This window comes from Phyllostomus discolor, chromosome 9 (genome assembly GCF_004126475.2).
Source record: "Phyllostomus discolor isolate MPI-MPIP mPhyDis1 chromosome 9, mPhyDis1.pri.v3, whole genome shotgun sequence".
Lineage (NCBI taxonomy): Eukaryota > Metazoa > Chordata > Mammalia > Chiroptera > Phyllostomidae > Phyllostomus > Phyllostomus discolor.
Window position 1 is genome coordinate 13,484,213 of NC_040911.2, and position 17,642 is coordinate 13,501,854.

Here is a 17,642-nt window from a genome sequence, read left to right on the forward strand (position 1 = left end):
ACTCTGCCTTTTGTTTTTGCAGCAAACAGAGGAAGCGGGGCGGCAGGCAGCTCCCAGACTGGAGATGCTCTGGGGAAGGCACTCGCTTCGGTGAGGAAATATTGACCTTGGGCTTCACATGTGGCATTGTATTAGAGGGCTGAACTTTCATCAGATGTGGACATTTGGAATTTCAGAAAATGAATGGCGAATAGCTTTGATTTTGGAAGTGCTGGCTTGCTTGCATAATTTCTTTGAGTGCATGACTGGCCTCTCCCATCGTGTCTCCTCCCATCGGGGCCACGCGCTCCTCAGTTACGGGTCCGTGGATATTCTCAGGGCTGCTGGGGGTATAGGTTTTCCATCCTGAGTTCCCATTTTTCTCTAAAGTCCTACGGGCGCTCATTGACCCACTAAGACTGACTTTGCAAGGGGCAATTCTAACACACTTTGGAAAAGGCATTAAAAAAAACACAAAAGACCATGGGAGCTGAGGTCCGTGAGAAATGATCACGTTTGGCACCTGGGGACTCACCTCTTCTGCTTCGACTGCCCACTGCCAAGAGGCTAGACTTGACCATGCCCTGCCTGTTCGCTGGTGACAAATGGCACACCTTATTTGTGTGAGGGAGTGTACTTGGTGTGTCTTCAAAAGCTAAACACAGTCATTTGCAAATGTGAGTGGAGTTTCATTGCCCTAACCTTTTATCTCTTCAGTTGTTCTTTTCCTTGCCGTCAGGAGCATAAAGTATGTTTGATTTATGTCAGCATTTTTGACCAAGTAGAAGTTTCTATTTAATCTAAGTATTTTCCATCTTGGAATCAAATGCCTTCACTGTGGTGAAGGAGTTGGACAGCAGTCTTAGAGATGAGACGGTCTGACGTGTCCCGTGGAGGCAGAGGGAGTCCCGGTGCGTCTCAGTGGCCTGCTCCCAGCCAGCCACGCAGCCCTTGGAGGAGATGGGAAGAGAGGACTAGAACTCTCGTCTGCTGACCTCCAGACCAGTTCTTTTCCAGCTGTCTTACAGGACCTCAATAATTCTGACTTTGAAAAATTCAAGTGATTGTTTTGTAACTTGTCATTTTTAAATGAATTGCATTGACACTTTGTAATTTACAAAACTATTGATTATTTGTTCCTAATAATGAGGGCTTGTTTTCTTTTCTCCCCATTGTTTTAAGATCTATTCTCCAGATCACACCAACAACAGTTTTTCATCAAACCCTTCAACTCCCGTTGGCTCTCCTCCCTCTCTCTCAGGTACTGTGCCGACTTTCATGCCACCGTCCTGCCCGCTAGTGAGAGCGGTTGCCCTGTTAGACTCCCTGCTCTGGGTGGTGGAAACGCACTCCCTCCTGGAGCTCCCAACAGAACATTCCCAGCAGACAGACAGAAGGCAGTGGGAGAGCCAGACTCCCATGTGAGGGCACAGCTATTCACACTCAAAACTTGTCTTAAAGATTAGATGTTTTTAAAATATATAGACATATAGAAAACTTATTTCTTAAGCTTTCCCCAGCTCTCCAGAAGATACTCAATGGAAAAACACTCCAATAAGACATCTCAGAAGCGAAAAGGCAGTGAATGTAGTCATGAATATGATCAACACAATCATCAAGTAGAGATTATTCAAAAGGATCATTTCCAACAGACATTTTAGACTTTCCAAATTTTCTCTTTGAAGATCGTGTCATTGGGATGTTTCAGGAAAACTAATAATCTTGTAAATAAATTGCGAAGCAAGTGTGTGGAGTAAAAAAAGGGGGTGTTTGCCTTTAAAAATAACCCATTATATGACCTACAGCTTCAAATAATACAATTGTAAGTTCTTAAATTATGTTAGTAAAGCATCTCACTTCTCAGAGGTCCATTTAAAAGGCTCATTGCCCTTCCCGTGTAAATGCTTCCAGAGGGCCCTGTCTGGTGCCTGTCTCTGCTCTTTGGAAGGGGGACAGGTGGCTTCTAAATCACATCTGTACCTGATTGAAACCTGACCTTAACTGTAATTTATAGCGGAGTCGCTTGCCTGAATGTTGCCCCCTCCTTCCATATATTACTCTCCGCATGCAGCACTCACATGGCCCATTATAACCTGGCTTCCCTGGTGGAGATGGGAACTTTCCGACTCCTGCAAAGCTGTCTGAGTGATGGCCATGGTAGGTGGGATTTAATATCAGCCTTTCCAGCCTCCACTGGCAGAGTAGAAAGGGCTAGCTGGGCACTTAAGTCCAGTGTCCAGAGAGACAGAGTTGAACCTGGAAAGAAACGGAGACGACATATAATGGAATAGTGGGGAAACTTTCCCAGTGACCGAAAAGGAAAGGAAAGGAAAGTTCTGAATCGTTAGGTTCAGTACCACATTGGTAGGCTCTGGACAATGATCACAGGCCTCAATGTCCAGTACCAGAGAAGGTTCGAGACAGCATCTGGCCCAGCGGTGCTCGTGATGCGGGGGGGAGGCTGCGCAGGGAGAGCTCCAAGTTCCCCATTTCAAGCAGAGCAACTCCGGTTTTGTCTGTTTTATAATTTGGAAAAAAATTCTGGAGTCCAGTAAAGCTTGAGAGCAACTACTGTATGTTGTCATGTATAATGCACACTTTTTTGCCCAAATTTTTGAGGGAAAAAGGAGTGACTTTTACATGGGTATAATGATTACATATAACAGGTATAATAATGGGTAAGATAATCCAGTGTGTAATACACACAGAATCATGGGTGTGCCTCATACACAGCAAAATGCAGTATTTTAGTCTACTTGGCTTTTACAGATGAGGGTACAAGGCGCAGGAAGACCATGTGGCTTGCTGAGGTTACATCTGTAACAATAAGGGAGCACAGACAGATTCAGAGCTCACCGCTCCGCCACTCCACCCTTAGGCTCATCAGGGGAGTGGCATATTATGATGCAGAAATCATTCCAGAAAGCTCCCCAAATAACCTAAACCTGAGCAGTACGCTCTCTGTGGCAGACACAGAAACAAGGCCACTTTGGGGGTCCTGGTAGTCCATAGAGAAAGAGCGTGTGTTAGCAAGGAAGAACCTTATGAAGATGTAAATATGGGGACAGATTGCTATTTTCACACCGATAGCTCTGTCCAGATTCTGTCACCGAAAGTAATTGAACAAAATATTCTATTTTTATTTAGCATAAAAATACACACACATGCACACCCAGAAACGACAGGAAGAATGAATATTTAAAGTGATAACTGTGTTGGAGCATGAGATTTCAGGGAGAAATCTTGAATTATTTATTTTCTGTACCGAGTTTGTATTATTTTAAACTTAAAAGTGGGAGATTAGACATGTAATATTTATTATAGAAGGAATCTTTCTTTACCTGCAAGTTTAGTGAATCATAAAAAAATTATTCGCTTTGGAAGAGCTACTTAGGACCGTTGTTATGTTGAGTTTTTAAATTTCTGGTTTGGTGGATCACTGCCAACTAATCTCATTTCCTTAAAAAGTTTCTGAAGGCTTATTGCTTCTCAAGGATCATTTTAATAACAAGTAGCAAAGCTGTGTTTCATTGGCGAGAGAATTTGGCTTAACAAACTGACCTTGCATGAAGATGTAACTAAAGCCCCCGTCTGTGCTCTGAAAAGGACCTTGACTTTGCAGTGACGGCTTTCTATCAAGGAACACTTCCCGGCTAAAATTCCTCCTTTTAGGAGGAAGCTTGAGAGAATTCTGAGTCTGTGTAAAGTCTTCATGTTTCACATTTCAAATGTTTTCCTGGCCCCAGAATTCTTGTGTGGGAAGTTTACACATATTTACCTTATTGTCCAATGGAAATCAACATTGCTGTTTCTAAAAGAACTGTTTAACATGTTGGTGAGATTAGTTTTAAGATTATATAGATTGCATGGTAATTCCCATTTTAATATCAGCAGGCACAGCTGTTTGGTCCAGAAACGGAGGGCAGGCCTCATCGTCTCCTAATTATGAAGGACCCTTACACTCTTTGGTAAGTCTCGTCTGCTCATCTCCGCCCTAGCTGCTTTTGGACCTTTTTTTTTTCTAGTTCACTCTCCAAGTTTAGACTATGCTTGTTCCTGTGTGTAGATTGAAACTCAGATGCTGCTAAAAATCCTGGAATGATAATGGCCCCCTTCCCATTTGGGGAAAAGAGCCCTGTCATTAATGAAATAACTTCTCTAATATGAAACTGCTGAAGTTCCAGCTAAGCTGTACAGCTGGAACACTTGAAGATTCTATATATCCCTGCTCTACTTTCCAGAATAGCAAGTTCAGAGTTCTTCTCTTGACCGTGGAACAAGAAATCTGTTTCCTGGTTCACTGCGGTTCTCATAGAAATCTAGTCATATCGTTACATCTCTGCTCTTCCAATAGGGAATAGCTGAAAATTTGTGTACATTTAATTAATACTATAAGTATATGGTTCCGTGTCTGACACACGAGCCTTTCTTAACTCGCAGTGATGGGGCTGGAGATGTGCGTGAAACACCACTGCTCTGTGCCATGTCGAGACTGTTTATGAATCAAATGAGAGAGGAGGCAGCAAGTGACTCTTTAGTCTTTTCACATTTCCCCCTTGGTCGCCCATGACTTGGATGCACCGTGGAAGAAGGCACAGACTTGTCTATCCATCTGAATTAACGTCTTGTCAGCTATCCGGGGTTTCCTTCCTTCTTTTCTGGCTTACCACTTCAATTAAGGAAAATCTAAAAATTAAAACACAAAGGTGCATTTCCCCCTTCATTGTGCCCTTCCTCACTGTGGTGTGCGAATCCTCCAGCTGTGCATTTGGGCCGCTAAAGGCAGCCACAGGGCAGACGACGTACGCGCTGCCCACGCAGCCCAGTGAACCTGCAGCCTGCGTCCAGGTGATCCATGGTGGTTGTAAACGGCGACCTCCGTCAGTTGTTCCTTTGGACCCAGCTATCAAAACCGGGTTTTATCCAACTGTAAAACTGCAAAGGCTGGGTTTGTGGTTGAGAACTGCTGCTTCAGTTCTCTGAGTTCTCACCACTCAAGAGGGGGTCTGCCAGCACACCCTGCTCTCTCCACCAGGAACCCGTGAGCCAGAAGGGATGGTAGGCACATGTATTATTTCTTTTCATGCTTACACTTGCACTTGGAAGTGCATGTATATTCATTCCCATTTTCATAAATTAAGAAGTGTAGACTCAAAAATGTTAGTAACTTTTCCAAGGTCACATTAGTAGCCGAGCTGGGAGTTTAGGGGAGGTCCCCGAACACTAAAGCCCACAAAATCAGAGTGCTCTGTACCGTAGACTAACTGTATTAGACACACATTCTTCCTGTCAGTATCGAATAATTTGAAATTGTTTTTCTCATAGAGTGGAGCTAGTACATCTGTTCGCACAGCCCATTGGAACTCAAAGAGGATTGTAGCATGATGTAGTACAAAGAGGCATTAGATTTGAAGTCAAAAGACTTAAATTTCAGCCCTGACTTTACTGTTTCCTGGCAATGTGACCCTGATTAATTAATTCACTTAATTTCCTTGAGTCTCATTTGCGCGTCTGTTTGGCAGGGATAACACTGTCTTTCCTGCTTGCCTCGCTCACGTACAGTGAGGACCCCGTGGGATGGTGTATGTTAAAGTGCACGCCGGAGAGCCCTGTGCACATGTTTGTTTGATTTCGTTATTGATCACACTGGAAAAAGAAAACAACAAAGGCGCATCCACTTGTCCCCTTTCTTCACCAAAAACTATAGCATAGACCTGATCTATGCTAGTTGCAGGAAAGTTGGGTCCTAATGCCTAGGGCGAAAACAAAAGTTCAGTTGGTTTTTAATTGTATAATGCACTTGTATAAGGGAGGGAACCCTACACTATGGAAATGACTTTGAAATCACTCAATCACTTTGAAGGCCCTGGTGAACATTAATTCAAATCTTTGGTATTTTTCAGTCTTGAAATCTCATACCACTTTGATGGACAGAATTATTGTAATTTTTTTTCTGTAATCATTTTGAGGCCCTGTTCCCTTCTGTGTGTGTGTGTGTGTGTGTGTGTGTGTAAAGAGAGGTAGATAGGTAGATAGATACACACACAAGCTGGTGATAATAGATAGAAAGCAGGAGACGCAAGTGAAAATTGATAGTACTTAAGACATTACTGTTTGTGTGCATTTACCTGTGCCTGACTCAATACTGAGCACTGTATCATACATCACAGAGGAGACCAAGGAAATCTTGCTTTCACAAAGATAATTTAATTGGCAAACTATTAATAAATCACTTTCCCATTATTAATTTTTAAAAAAATCTTTAACCAATGCCTGTCAAAAATGTTACTTGAATTCAATGATGTTTTCTTTTCTAAAGGTAGCCCACATTATTTCAAGCTAATGCAATGTAGTTTAACACACGTACATTAGATTGTCCTGGAAGAATTACTGAATTTTTTTTGTTCATGAAAAATAACACTAGAATTATAGTATTAACATTTGTCACCAGTTGTCTAGTAAGGAAACTATTTTTATTATTTTAAGGAAATAAACTTTACTGGAAACATATTTAGAAACTCAAAGTGTAGTTCGTGTCAACTTAACTTTTACTTATGTAACCTATGCGTGCGTTTCAAACCATTGAATTTCACATCCTTTCTTAACCAACAGCAAAGCCGAATTGAAGATCGTTTAGAAAGACTGGATGATGCTATCCATGTTCTCCGGAATCATGCAGTGGGCCCATCCACAGCGATGCCCGGTGGTCACGGGGACATGCACGGCATCATTGGCCCGTCTCATAACGGAGCGATGGGTGGTCTGGGCTCAGGGTATGGAACCGGTCTTCTTTCAGCCAACAGACATTCACTCATGGTAAGTGATGAGACTTTTAGACTCCATAGTTAGCGTATAAAATTGGACTTCCAACTATATACCAGCGCTTCTGTTTTTATCATCTTAAAACAGTTCGATTGAGATATAATTCACTTAACGTGCAATTCACCTGTGTAAGGTTTACAATTCACTGTGTTTCAGTGTATTCACAGGGCTATGCAGCCATTGCCACAGTCTAGTTTTAGAACACATTGGCCCCCTCCAAAAAAAGAAAAGAAGTCTCCATTGCCATTAGCGGTTACTCTCCATCCCGCCTCCCCACCCCACCCACCCCCCCAGCCCCTGGCAACTTGTGGTCTACCGTAGTCTTGCCTAGTCTAGATACTTCCTGTGAATGGAATCGTGCAATATGAGGTGGTTTTTTCTGACTGGCTTCTCCAACTTAGCACAGTGTTTTCAAGGTGTATGCATGTCTTATCATATATTAGAGTATCATTCGCTTTTTATCGACAAACTGTTGAATTGTATACATTATATTTATCTGGTCATCAGGGGATGGCTCTTTGGGTTATTCCCCCTCTGGCTCCTGTGACCATTCATGTACAGGTGTGTGTGTGGACACACCTTTGTTTCACTTAAGCACATACCCAGGAGAGCATTGCTGGTCATTACTGGTGCTTTAAATTGTCCATCTTGGAGACTTTGGCTAAAAGACCCAACCAGCTTGTGTTCATGGTACATTGTTGCCACTTTGTATATGAATAGGTTGAATTTTTTTTTAATTAAAGAAACCAAATTAGTGGCTTTTGATTTTGAGTATGGGAGGCAGAACTGGATAGTGGGACTATGTAATTGAAGTGTATAGTAGTTTTACCATTACCGCCTTATAAATAAGCCTTTATGTGAATGCTCCTTACTACAGTGGGAATTTCAGTGTTGCCCACTACTTTTGATAAGGATTTGGGAGTGCATCCTTGTTGGGGATGATTAGGAAGATTCAGAGAAATGTCCTAATAAAAATACTAACTGATGACCATTAATGAGGTGTCCAAATGATGGGAGAATTTAACGTTGCCAGTGATTCTGTGTAAGTCCACTCCTTAGAAACTTGAGTGTCCTCTTTTGTACCTTCTGGGCTCTTAAAAAGTGGCTTGGATGAAGGCCTGTTTCCTGTTTTCCCTCCAGCGTCTCTTGTTCAGAGATGACTCTGAAAGGAGAATGCAAAGTAAGGACAGGTTCTTCGGAGGCTCCTTGCCCAAGCATGTTCCCCTGCCCTCCTCTCCATTTCCCCTCTTCAGAAAACACTGAGAGTGCCATCCTGAGTGGTGTACTATGGAAACCTGCAATCAATTTGAAACCAAAAATACTGGTTTATAAATAGAAGCAATGACCTCACTTCTAAAACGTGGAAAGATATTTTTGAATGCCAAAGCTAAATCATTTTTTTCTTCTTAGCTTTTCCTTGACCTCTACCCTCAAAATTCATCATTGAGTAGAAATTGTTTGTCTATTCATGGCAGTTGCTAAGAGTTAACAAAAGGAAAAGCTAGATTTTAATTTAGCTTGGCCTCAGGTAATGTGTTAAATACACTTGGGATGCATATAATATGAGATTTCAGTTTGTACAGCTCTTTTTTTTTAAACTACAATGTTTAAACAATACTGCTTTTAATTAAGAAATCTGGCTTTATTAAAAGCCAGATCTGTGACTTACAACCATTTCTGTGTATCTGCTCTCAATCAGGAGAAAAATAGTTTAATTTCTGTAGCTGTGTTCATTTTGCATATGTTAAACGGATGCAACATGCAGCCAGGGCATTGCTTCAGAGCTGGTTTATTTTTCCATAAATATGTAAAGTTTGCTCTTAAATACCAGATGTAGGTTAAGCGGTTCTTTAAAATAATAAACTATAATAGATGCACTTTGGAACTGTGTGACCCTTGAGTCGCCTTCTCTTTGAGCCTCATTCAGAGGTGGGGTTGAAGGAAGAGACTAGAAATCCACTCACGCAGGTGGAGGGGAAAGAGAGAGAATAGAACAGAGCAATAGAAAAAGGGGAATCACTAGCCAGTGTCTCTGATTTTGAAAAACTACACAGGAGCAATAAAGCAGCTAGTTTTGCTGATGAGGAGAAGTTCTTGCCCACTCCTCTGAAGACACAATTCCATCAAGGACGACCGCAGAGCCCACCAGACAAGGGAGCAACTTGAAAGATGTGACACGGCGACAACCTGCTGTCCTTTAAACCAAAAGCAGTTGTGATGTGTCCCTCCTTCTCAAAAATACGTAGCAGGCCCCCAGATTCTGAGCTCTTCTGCCTGAAACTCCATAACGTGTGCGAACGAGATTGGATCGCCTGTTCTTTCCTTGTGCAAACTGGTATGAATTTTCAAACAAAAACATAAGAACAAAGGAAATAGTTTTTGAATTTAGTCAGTCTGAAGTTAGCCTTTGACCATTTGATACATTCCACAATAAAAAGGAAGTTGAAGGGGAAGAGAAAAAAAAACCCACCCCCCCCCTTTCCCCTCAACAACAAAAAAAATTCAAGGAGGATACTGGTAATGTTTTCCACATTTGAATTTTAATACATGAAACAGGCTATAAAACTTTGGCCAGCTGCAGTAAATAAAGTAGCAGTGGGAGGTATGCACCGGAAACTTCGCAGAGCAGTGTTGGAGGGAGTTTCTTTCCCAACTGCACACCTTCATTTGTTGCTCTGCAGTGGAAGCAAGTGCTAGTAACTTAACACCATCCAGGGCAGGGGGTGTGTGTGTGTGTGTGTGTGTGTGTTTTAAGCAAATCTCCTTTATAGCTCCCCTTAATAATTCCTTCTGATTAAAGAATAGACAGCTTTGAATCCTCTTGACCTACTTACTCTTCTCGTTTCCTCTCTCCACGCCTTTCGAAAATCAAAACGAAATGGCTTGATAACTTGGAAGATGATACAAGCATTTCTTTCTGCAGCAGCTTGAAATCGTGGTGGGGAAAAACCATGGTTCTGCCTCAGCTATTATGTTATCTCATTTAATTGCTAACATATTGTACTTAGCTTTTGATTCATAAAATGTTTTCCTTGGAGTTCTGAAGTAGGTCTTCAGTGATTTACTAAGTATTAGTATAATGAAAGGGATTTTTTTCACAGCAGCATGGCTCATAACACTTGAGTGAATGGTGTAGGCTTGCGGGCTTTCTAGAAGATATTATTTGGCCATGTGCTTTCCCGCTCAAAAGCCTTCACCAGCTTTCCATTATCTACAAGATGAAGGCCACTTTTCTAGCTCAGCTTATAAAGTCCCATTACCACTTACCTAAAGCTGTACATTCAGCTCTTTCAATATATAAAAATTTTTCCAGCAGTACCAGTTGTGCACATTATCAGAATCTGCCCTGCATGCTCTTAGCGCTAACTTCTTGCGTATCTGTCTGGATTGGCCGGCTCCACCCGCTCCTCTCCATCCACCTCACCCCACCCATTCTCAAAGCTCTGACTCACATTCTGCCTCTTCCAGGAAGGCTCGCCTTGCCACCTCCACCTGTGATAGTTGTTTTGTCTTTACACTCAGAGCACTGTGAATATACCGTCAGCTGGATATTTATGTCCCCCAGTTTTGCATAGCTCTGTATCTTTGGCAGGCATGACTTTTGCCTTACCAGCTCTACTGTAAATTCCTTAAATACTGTGTGCTGCATTTTGTTTTCCTCCAGTAAACAAAAAGGGAAGAACGAGAACTAACATTGTCTGCGTGCTTGACCAGTTGCCAGCCCAGCTGCTGGGGGCAACATACACCTCGTGTCAGGCGGTCCTCACCAGAGCCAGTGAGGGCGATAACGGGGCCCGTTGCAGTGCTGGTCACAGGAGCCTTAAAAGGGCAGGGTGGTCTCGAGGCACGAAGTGGGATTTGAACTCGGATACATTGACGCGTACTCTTAGAGATTATATAGGTATGCCTTTTAAGAATTAATTTCAGGTGGTAAGAGCTTGTGATTTTCAAATCTTGATAAATGCTCATTGATGAAAGAAGTTTCCAAGTATCTCATGGCCAAGTTCCCAGAGCAGTTCTCTACCCAAATGTGGAGGTAAAGAATTTTCCCTCCAATGCGGTAGCGTTCGAGACTTAAAATCCACAGTGTCAAAACACTTAGACTTAAATCAGTTTGGCAGTGGAAAGTGGCAAGAGGTGTGAACTCTCCTTACTAGGGTCCTTGAAGTAATAAATTCTAAGTTAATTTTTCTACCATAGCTACTCACTTTTCTAAGAGAATCTAAGCAGAAGCCTCTGACTGGGGGAGAATTTGGAAGCCGCTGGGTTTGTCACTGACCTGCTCAGAAACTCTTACTCAGACGTAACCTCCTCTGTGCCTCCACTGTCTCCATGGGTAATCCTGACATTAAATCATTAGGTTTTTAAATAAATTATTCAAGTGGCAGTTTTCCAAATATAATTCTCTCCACTAATCATTCAGTACTCATGTTCACAGATGAGACCTGAAAGCAAGCCTCTCCGATGACCCAACCTCCTCTTTTAACAAAACCCTCATCAGAAATACCTTCCCGTGACTGTGTGTGTGCTCCTGATTACTTGTCAGTAGAGTCAGCCACGATCGAGTCATTTAGCTAAAAAGCGCCTATACTATTAATATGTAATATTAATGTGGTTCCCAGATCCTTTTTGCTTAAAGTCCACTTATTCATTTCAAAACCATTTATCAGATGGTAACCAAATGTCAGGCTCATTGCTAATAGGTGGACTCTGCTCTCAGGAGGTTCACAGTCTAGTAGGAAAGGACATGTATTTAAAAACAAGTTGCTGAGTAGTTAGGCTCTGGACTAGGGGATGGACCCAGCTCTGTCCCCCTGAAGGAAAGGGTCCCACTGTCCCTCAGCAGAGGAGAAGTGAGCTTGTGAGGGTCTAGCTGCCCTGGGTGGCTTAGAGGGGGATGAGCCTTGTGAATTTGCACCCTCACCCGTCCTCTAGAGCACCCCTGCGACCCCGCCCACACCCCCAAGTCGGGGGTGGCACGCTTCAGGAAGCACTGATGGACGTCAGCCTTTGCCCAGTTTTATCAATGTTTTCAGTTTGACTTCAGAGTAAAAATAATTTATCAGAGGAACATTCATTAGGTGAAGAAGCACCTTTTTACTTAATTGGCATTAAACATAAAAGAACTTTGACCACATAGGACATCACAAGACAAAATGACTTACATTCGATTCTAAAAGCACCCCAGAGGTGTTTTAGCTCCTGTCCCTTATTTTACTGCGGGAGACGGAGGCCCAGAAAGGGGAAGTGCACCAAGCACGGATGCTAGTCGGTGGCCAAGTTAGAATTAAAAACCAGGCGAGCCAGCAACGGGACCAGCACTCTTTGCGCTAAATACCACACTGCTGCAGCAGACTTCCTCTCTCCCCTCATACCATAGCCATTTCAAAACCGTGGCCGCTGTTACAGACCGTTCTGTTACTCTGACTTAACTGTGAAACTCAAGAAAACTCTTCAGTCGCCCCCTGGCTCCCTGCCACACGTTGCTGTTTAGCTGTGCCAATAACACTTGGCAATTAGAGAGGGGAGTGGGCAGTGATGTGATATCTCGGGGAGCATGTGGTCTTGGGAGCAGCAGAAGTCAGAGAATTCCGTTTCTTCGTGGACCTCTGCAACAAGGGTATGATCCATAGAGGCTTCACCGTCTTTGCCCTGAGGTTTTCACAGATTTTGATTCCACAAAAAATCCCACGTATATTCTAGCATGTACTTTACTTCGCTTCTAAGTAGTTATTGCCCTAGTATCTCAGAGACCTTAGAATTCATCTCTGCCCAAATCCCCCTACCAATTCCCTGCCAAGGGGTCAGCGAGCTTTGGTCCTTTGCTTCAAGGCTGAGTAGCTCCAAATGACCGTAGAGCACATTTCCAGCAAATGTTAGGAAATTCTCCCTATGTCCAGCCCAAATTTACTTCTTTATGCAGTCCCCATTTTTCTGCCTCGAGTTAGCCTAAGTCAACCCAACAAATATTTGAAAACTTTTCAGTTGTTTGAAGACAGTCTATTCTGTACGTTTTCTCTAGGCAAGACATTTATATCTTCAAATATTTACCCTAAAAATAGTTTTTGACTCTGTGACTTTCCAGTGCATTCTCCCTAGTACATAAAGGATGCTTTTCTTTCTCGAGGAACTTAGTGTGTGGAATCTCACACTGAACCCAGTGCCCAAGGAATTATCAGGGTGGACGAGGGCGGATCTGTCACCAAGCCCATTCAGTGTACTGCATCTTCATGAAAGGGCACTTAACAAGATTCAGCTAATATTTGGATGACTGTGCCATCCTGCCGACAACCCTGACCTGGTAACCAGATGAAATCCGTGAGCCACGTGTCTGTCAGCGGTTCTCGTGCGCTTGGGTTGGCCAATGCAGACCTCACGGGCCCCCTCTGAGTTGCAGGCTTCAGCCTTTGGTCTGTCTCTACCCTCAGGCCTTCTTTAGGTCCTTCTTCAGGCACACCCGCTGCCAGCTCTGCGGCTGGCAAATTTGAAGGGTGTCACGCTGCTCACATCCTGTAGGCGTCCTGTGCGCACTCACATCATCCCCTGCCCTTTGGGGTTAATATTTCCAGCGGTTTTGTCCACCTGATTTCTCTTCCGTGCAGTCCGCCTTTCCTCATTCTGTCCGTAGTGGTAGCGCAAGGCACCAGGCGGGCAGCATTCCCGTGGATGAGGAGATGAGGTCTGTCCAGAAAAACTTGTTCTTGGTGGAACCCGAGTGAGTTTGAGAGGTCATTGCCTCTATTTCAGAGCACTTCAGACTGTCTTTTAAATCGCCCGTTGTAAACTGCCCCCCAGGATCTTCATCATCAGTTTCATCTTTCTGCAGCTCCTGTGTTGTTTGTTTCTGCAATTAACTGTATCTGCCTATCTCTTGGGTCCCACCGTCTCTCCTAATCTCCACAATTATCAGATATTCTGAGGGTTGGTTAACATTCTCAGTTGAAAGTTTTTAACTATTCTGAAGAAGGTACTTTATTTTAAGAAAATGTAAAGAAGAACAGAGAGAAAAAGGGACTTGAAGAGATTCTCTTTATTTAAAAAAAATTTCCCACTTTATTGAGATATTGTTGAAGCCCAGCACACGTACGCTGAAGTGTACACTGTGATGGTTTGACGTGCGTCCATACTGCACAGCGATGGCTACAGTAAGGCCAGTCCATGCCGCCATGCGCTCACTTAATCACCCTTCTGTGTGTTAATTACAGTGCTGCGCTGTACATGAGAGCCTCATGGCTTGTTCGTCTTGTAACTGGGGGTCTGTACCCTTGAACCGACATCTCCCCATTTCTCCCACCCGGCCCCAGCCCCTGCCCTGGCAGCCACCATGCTGCTCTCATTTCTTTGAGTCTGTTTTGTTTTTTGTTTTGTTTTGTTTTGTTCAGATTCTACATAAAACCGAGAACATACAGTATTTTTTCTTTCTGTCTGACTTAAAGAAATCCTCTTAACCAGGGATTAGTTACAAACAGCTTCAGAAGCCTTGAGCTCCCCATTTGCTGTCTGTGCATGAATTCAAACCAAAGTCAGGAGCTTTCGGCTGCAGCCAGAGCAGAGCGGGCATTTACACGTCAGCAGCAGCCCCTCGGACGGGCTGGGACGCGAGGCTCGCCCCGCCTCCCAGCAGTGGGTCCGAGCTAGGTGTATCCCCTTCTCTTCCCCCGGTGCTTATTTTACTAAAGTTCGGGCCCCATGACTGGAAACAGGACCGCCAGTCTGCAGCGGGCCACCACACCCAAAGAACAGTCTTTCTCCATCTTCTAGGACAAACCGAGCCTCATTTTCGAACTTTTTCCGCCAAAGTGTGTGTTCAGCACCCTGGCACTGTGAACTCTAAACAAAAACAACAACTTGTTGTCTTCCCCACTTTTAAAATATAAAAACATTTAAAGCAGGCTCTGTGACCTCATCATATTTTTACTTTGCTTTCTTCTTAAATAATAGAGGGAGAAGCAAGTAGACCCTTTTAATAGCATGGCCATCGTCATATTGTTCACTGAACTTTTATTCGGGGCAAGGATGCAGAGCTAAACCACCCATAACTTAGAAAAGATATAATCTTTGCATTTTACAAGAGAATATTACCCTTGTTTTCTCAAGAAAGAAGGTCTGGGGTGGGGAATAGGAATTGCGTATATTAGAAAATACACAGGTGTTCGCTCATCCTGTGCGTGAGATCCTTTGGGGGAACAAACGTCTCCAAGCCTGCAGGCCTTTGACTCTGGGAGGGAGGTAACTCACGTATGTGACTAACCAGAATGCAAAGCAGAATTATTACGTGATCTAAGAAGCGACTCGGAAAAGGGTGAGCGTTGTCCAGCCTCAGGGGACAGCTAAGAAAAGCTTTCTGCGGAAGGTGTTACTGAGTTCATATTCGAGTCTGTGCAGGGTTTCGACCAATACAAACAGGCGAGGAAGGGCACTGCAGAGCCATAGAATACACCTGACTGTCAGAAATGCAGAAAACACAAGCTCTGATGTGCCCAAATGGAGGTCAGAGAACTGCCTGGTGGTACCGGCCCTTGCAGCGCCCAGCCAGGGCCGCGCTGGGCGGACAGCCCCTCCTCAAAGCACAGCAGCTCCCACAATTGGCTCCGATATTTCACATGAGAGTCCACAGGAAGAACAAGTTTTCGTGTATATTTTTTACATCCAAATTAAATTAACTCATGGAATTTTCCACCCTTAGGAATTAAAGTAGCAGCTCATGAAGTAATTCAGTTATGTCATTCATACCAAAACAGAGAACGCTGGAGCAACTTGGCACTCTTTAAAAGCCAAGGCAAGGCCTTGGCCATTTGATATTTTTTCAAAATCTGTAGTTGTCATGTTATTTTAACTTTATTGTGGCTGTAAATTTTTTAAATCAAAAGTATCTTAATTGCTTAGAAAACAAGCGTAAAATGGGTTCAAAATAAGAAGGGTTTTTTAGGCAAAGCAGTTCTAGGGGGAAAACCTTAAAAAAATGCTTTAGCAGCATTTCTGAAAGGGAAGGACTCTACCTAATTGGTTGACATTCACAGTTGTGCGTAATTATAGCTTCCTTTCTATCCATAAAGTTAAGTTTAACCACAAGACTGTCCAACATTAGTTAAATGACATCTTTGGGGGAGCATTGTCCTGATACAATGGCCACGTTCATGTTCAAGCAGGTAACTGGACGTATTGTCAACAACGGAGGTATTGGTTTCCACGTTTTAATTTCTCACTTGCCTTCTCCCTGGCTGCTGCTCACGGCCGGGTCTCGTTTGGAGCTGAAAGTGTGTGAAAGTTATTGGAGAATGGTAGTCTCTGGGTAATGTTTCTGTAAGCTGCCCAAACTTTTCCCCTGCAGTCTAGATGGGAAACAGCTGGTTTTTGTTTAAAAAGCTGTTTTGCGAAATGTCTGAATCTTGAGGTGTAGAACTGAGGTCACCAGTACAGCAGGTGCTCGGGAACAAGTGAGAACGGCCCCGGGGACCTGCCGGCCCGTCATCTTCGGCAGGGTGCTTCCTTCTGGAGGGAGTGTTGAAGTTGGCTCCTTTATTTAGGGCACAAACAGATACAAGTAAGGAGCCCCGTTAGCAATACTATTAGAAGTTGAGTCCTTTTGAACATAGCCGGCCCTTGAGTAAGTAATTAGCTCAGTATGAAAAAAACCCAAATGGTCATTTCCCTCATAGGGTTTCAAATGCAAAAGTCTAAGACTTCAGCTTCCTTAGATATTATAAGAACTTGAATTTCCTTAAACACACCAACCGTAAAAGAACTACAGTTTCAAGTACATAGTCCCATTACCCAGTACATTTTTTGAGTTTATGGATGCTATCTAAGGGGAAGGAGGAAAAGAAACCTGAGTTGGCAAGACCAGCACCGGAGAAGTTTTGAACCACGCAAAGTGAGGAGCATGTGGAATCACTAAAGCCCAGTGCACGCCAGATATCCACCAGCCTGAAGATGAAAGGAAACAGCCTCCTCCCCTGGGAGCTGGAGGTTATTAGCAGCTGTTTATCCAGTCGGGAATAGAGATTAACATTGTAATTTTTTTTTTAAGAACTAGAAGAAAATTTGTTTGGGAAGTTGGCTCTTCATATCAAGTCACTGTGCGTTGCCAAAAAAAACTTCCTTTCTCAGAACTCATGTACTCAAGTTGAGCAATGTTATGATTCTCTGAGAAACTCTGCATTACCAAAAAGTCTATCTCCATTAAATACAACAGGAAAGGACCGAAATGGATGGACGTCTGCCATCGACACATTCCGCTAGACTCTGTCGATGTGAAACTGGCTGTTTGGTCTGTTACCTGTTCTCCAGCCTGCCTCGAAATGGGGCGCTCTCCCCCACCCACCCCCCGTTCCTCACTTCCCCCTAACTTAATCTTTGCCACTCGGAGGCACACGCAAATGGGTTTTGCACATGCCCACTGCTTGTAAAATGCCTTTTCATGACGTAGTACTGGGGAAGCTGCTTCGGCACTCTGTGGAGCTTTATTCAAAAAAAAAAAAAAGGGAAGGAAAAAAAAAGAGTTGGATATTGGCATTTTTTCCCAGATTTAATGCTACTCTTAATGTCATTTTCTTTTATTAAATCCTTTCTTTCGCTTTTGATCTTCTTTATAGCAGAGCCACCGGTCATATGGAAACTATTATCGGGAGATGAAAGACTTCATTGCAGTTAAATAAGAGTGAATCATTTGGGCCAATAATACACACATACAGTGAGGTGCCATTTGTGTCCAAATACTCTGTGGTGTTCACTTTGTAGCAAAGCCATCAAGGTTTACAAAGGGATATATAAAAACCTGCTTTTTGTCTGAAATATATAATCTAATGACAATATAAAAATATTAATATGCAATCCTTAGG

At 43.2% G+C, this 17,642-nt stretch overlaps 1 protein-coding gene and 1 long non-coding RNA gene across 25 annotated transcripts in view; one reads left to right on the forward strand and one right to left on the reverse strand.

The window, feature by feature from the left end:
- Positions 1-17,642, forward strand: part of TCF4 (transcription factor 4) — a 336,832-nt gene that overhangs the window by 299,981 nt on the left and 19,209 nt on the right. For 17 of the 24 annotated variants that reach the window (XM_036010176.1, XM_036010179.1, XM_036010175.1 and 14 more), the window contains 4 exons: positions 23-90; positions 1,162-1,240; positions 3,871-3,947; positions 6,592-6,795. In XM_036010176.1, coding sequence (XP_035866069.1) covers positions 23-90; positions 1,162-1,240; positions 3,871-3,947; positions 6,592-6,795 — 428 coding nt within the window. The remainder of the gene's footprint in view (positions 1-22; positions 91-1,161; positions 1,241-3,870; positions 3,948-6,591; positions 6,796-17,642) is intronic. The other 7 variants (XM_028524093.2, XM_036010190.1, XM_028524091.2 and 4 more) reach the window with 1 other exon arrangement.
- On the reverse strand, positions 12,485-16,759 carry LOC118496936. Its single transcript, XR_004899492.1, has 3 exons — positions 16,747-16,759; positions 13,684-13,691; positions 12,485-12,613 (listed from the first exon to the last, which is right to left on the reverse strand). It is a non-coding gene; the product is annotated as an uncharacterized LOC118496936 (long non-coding RNA).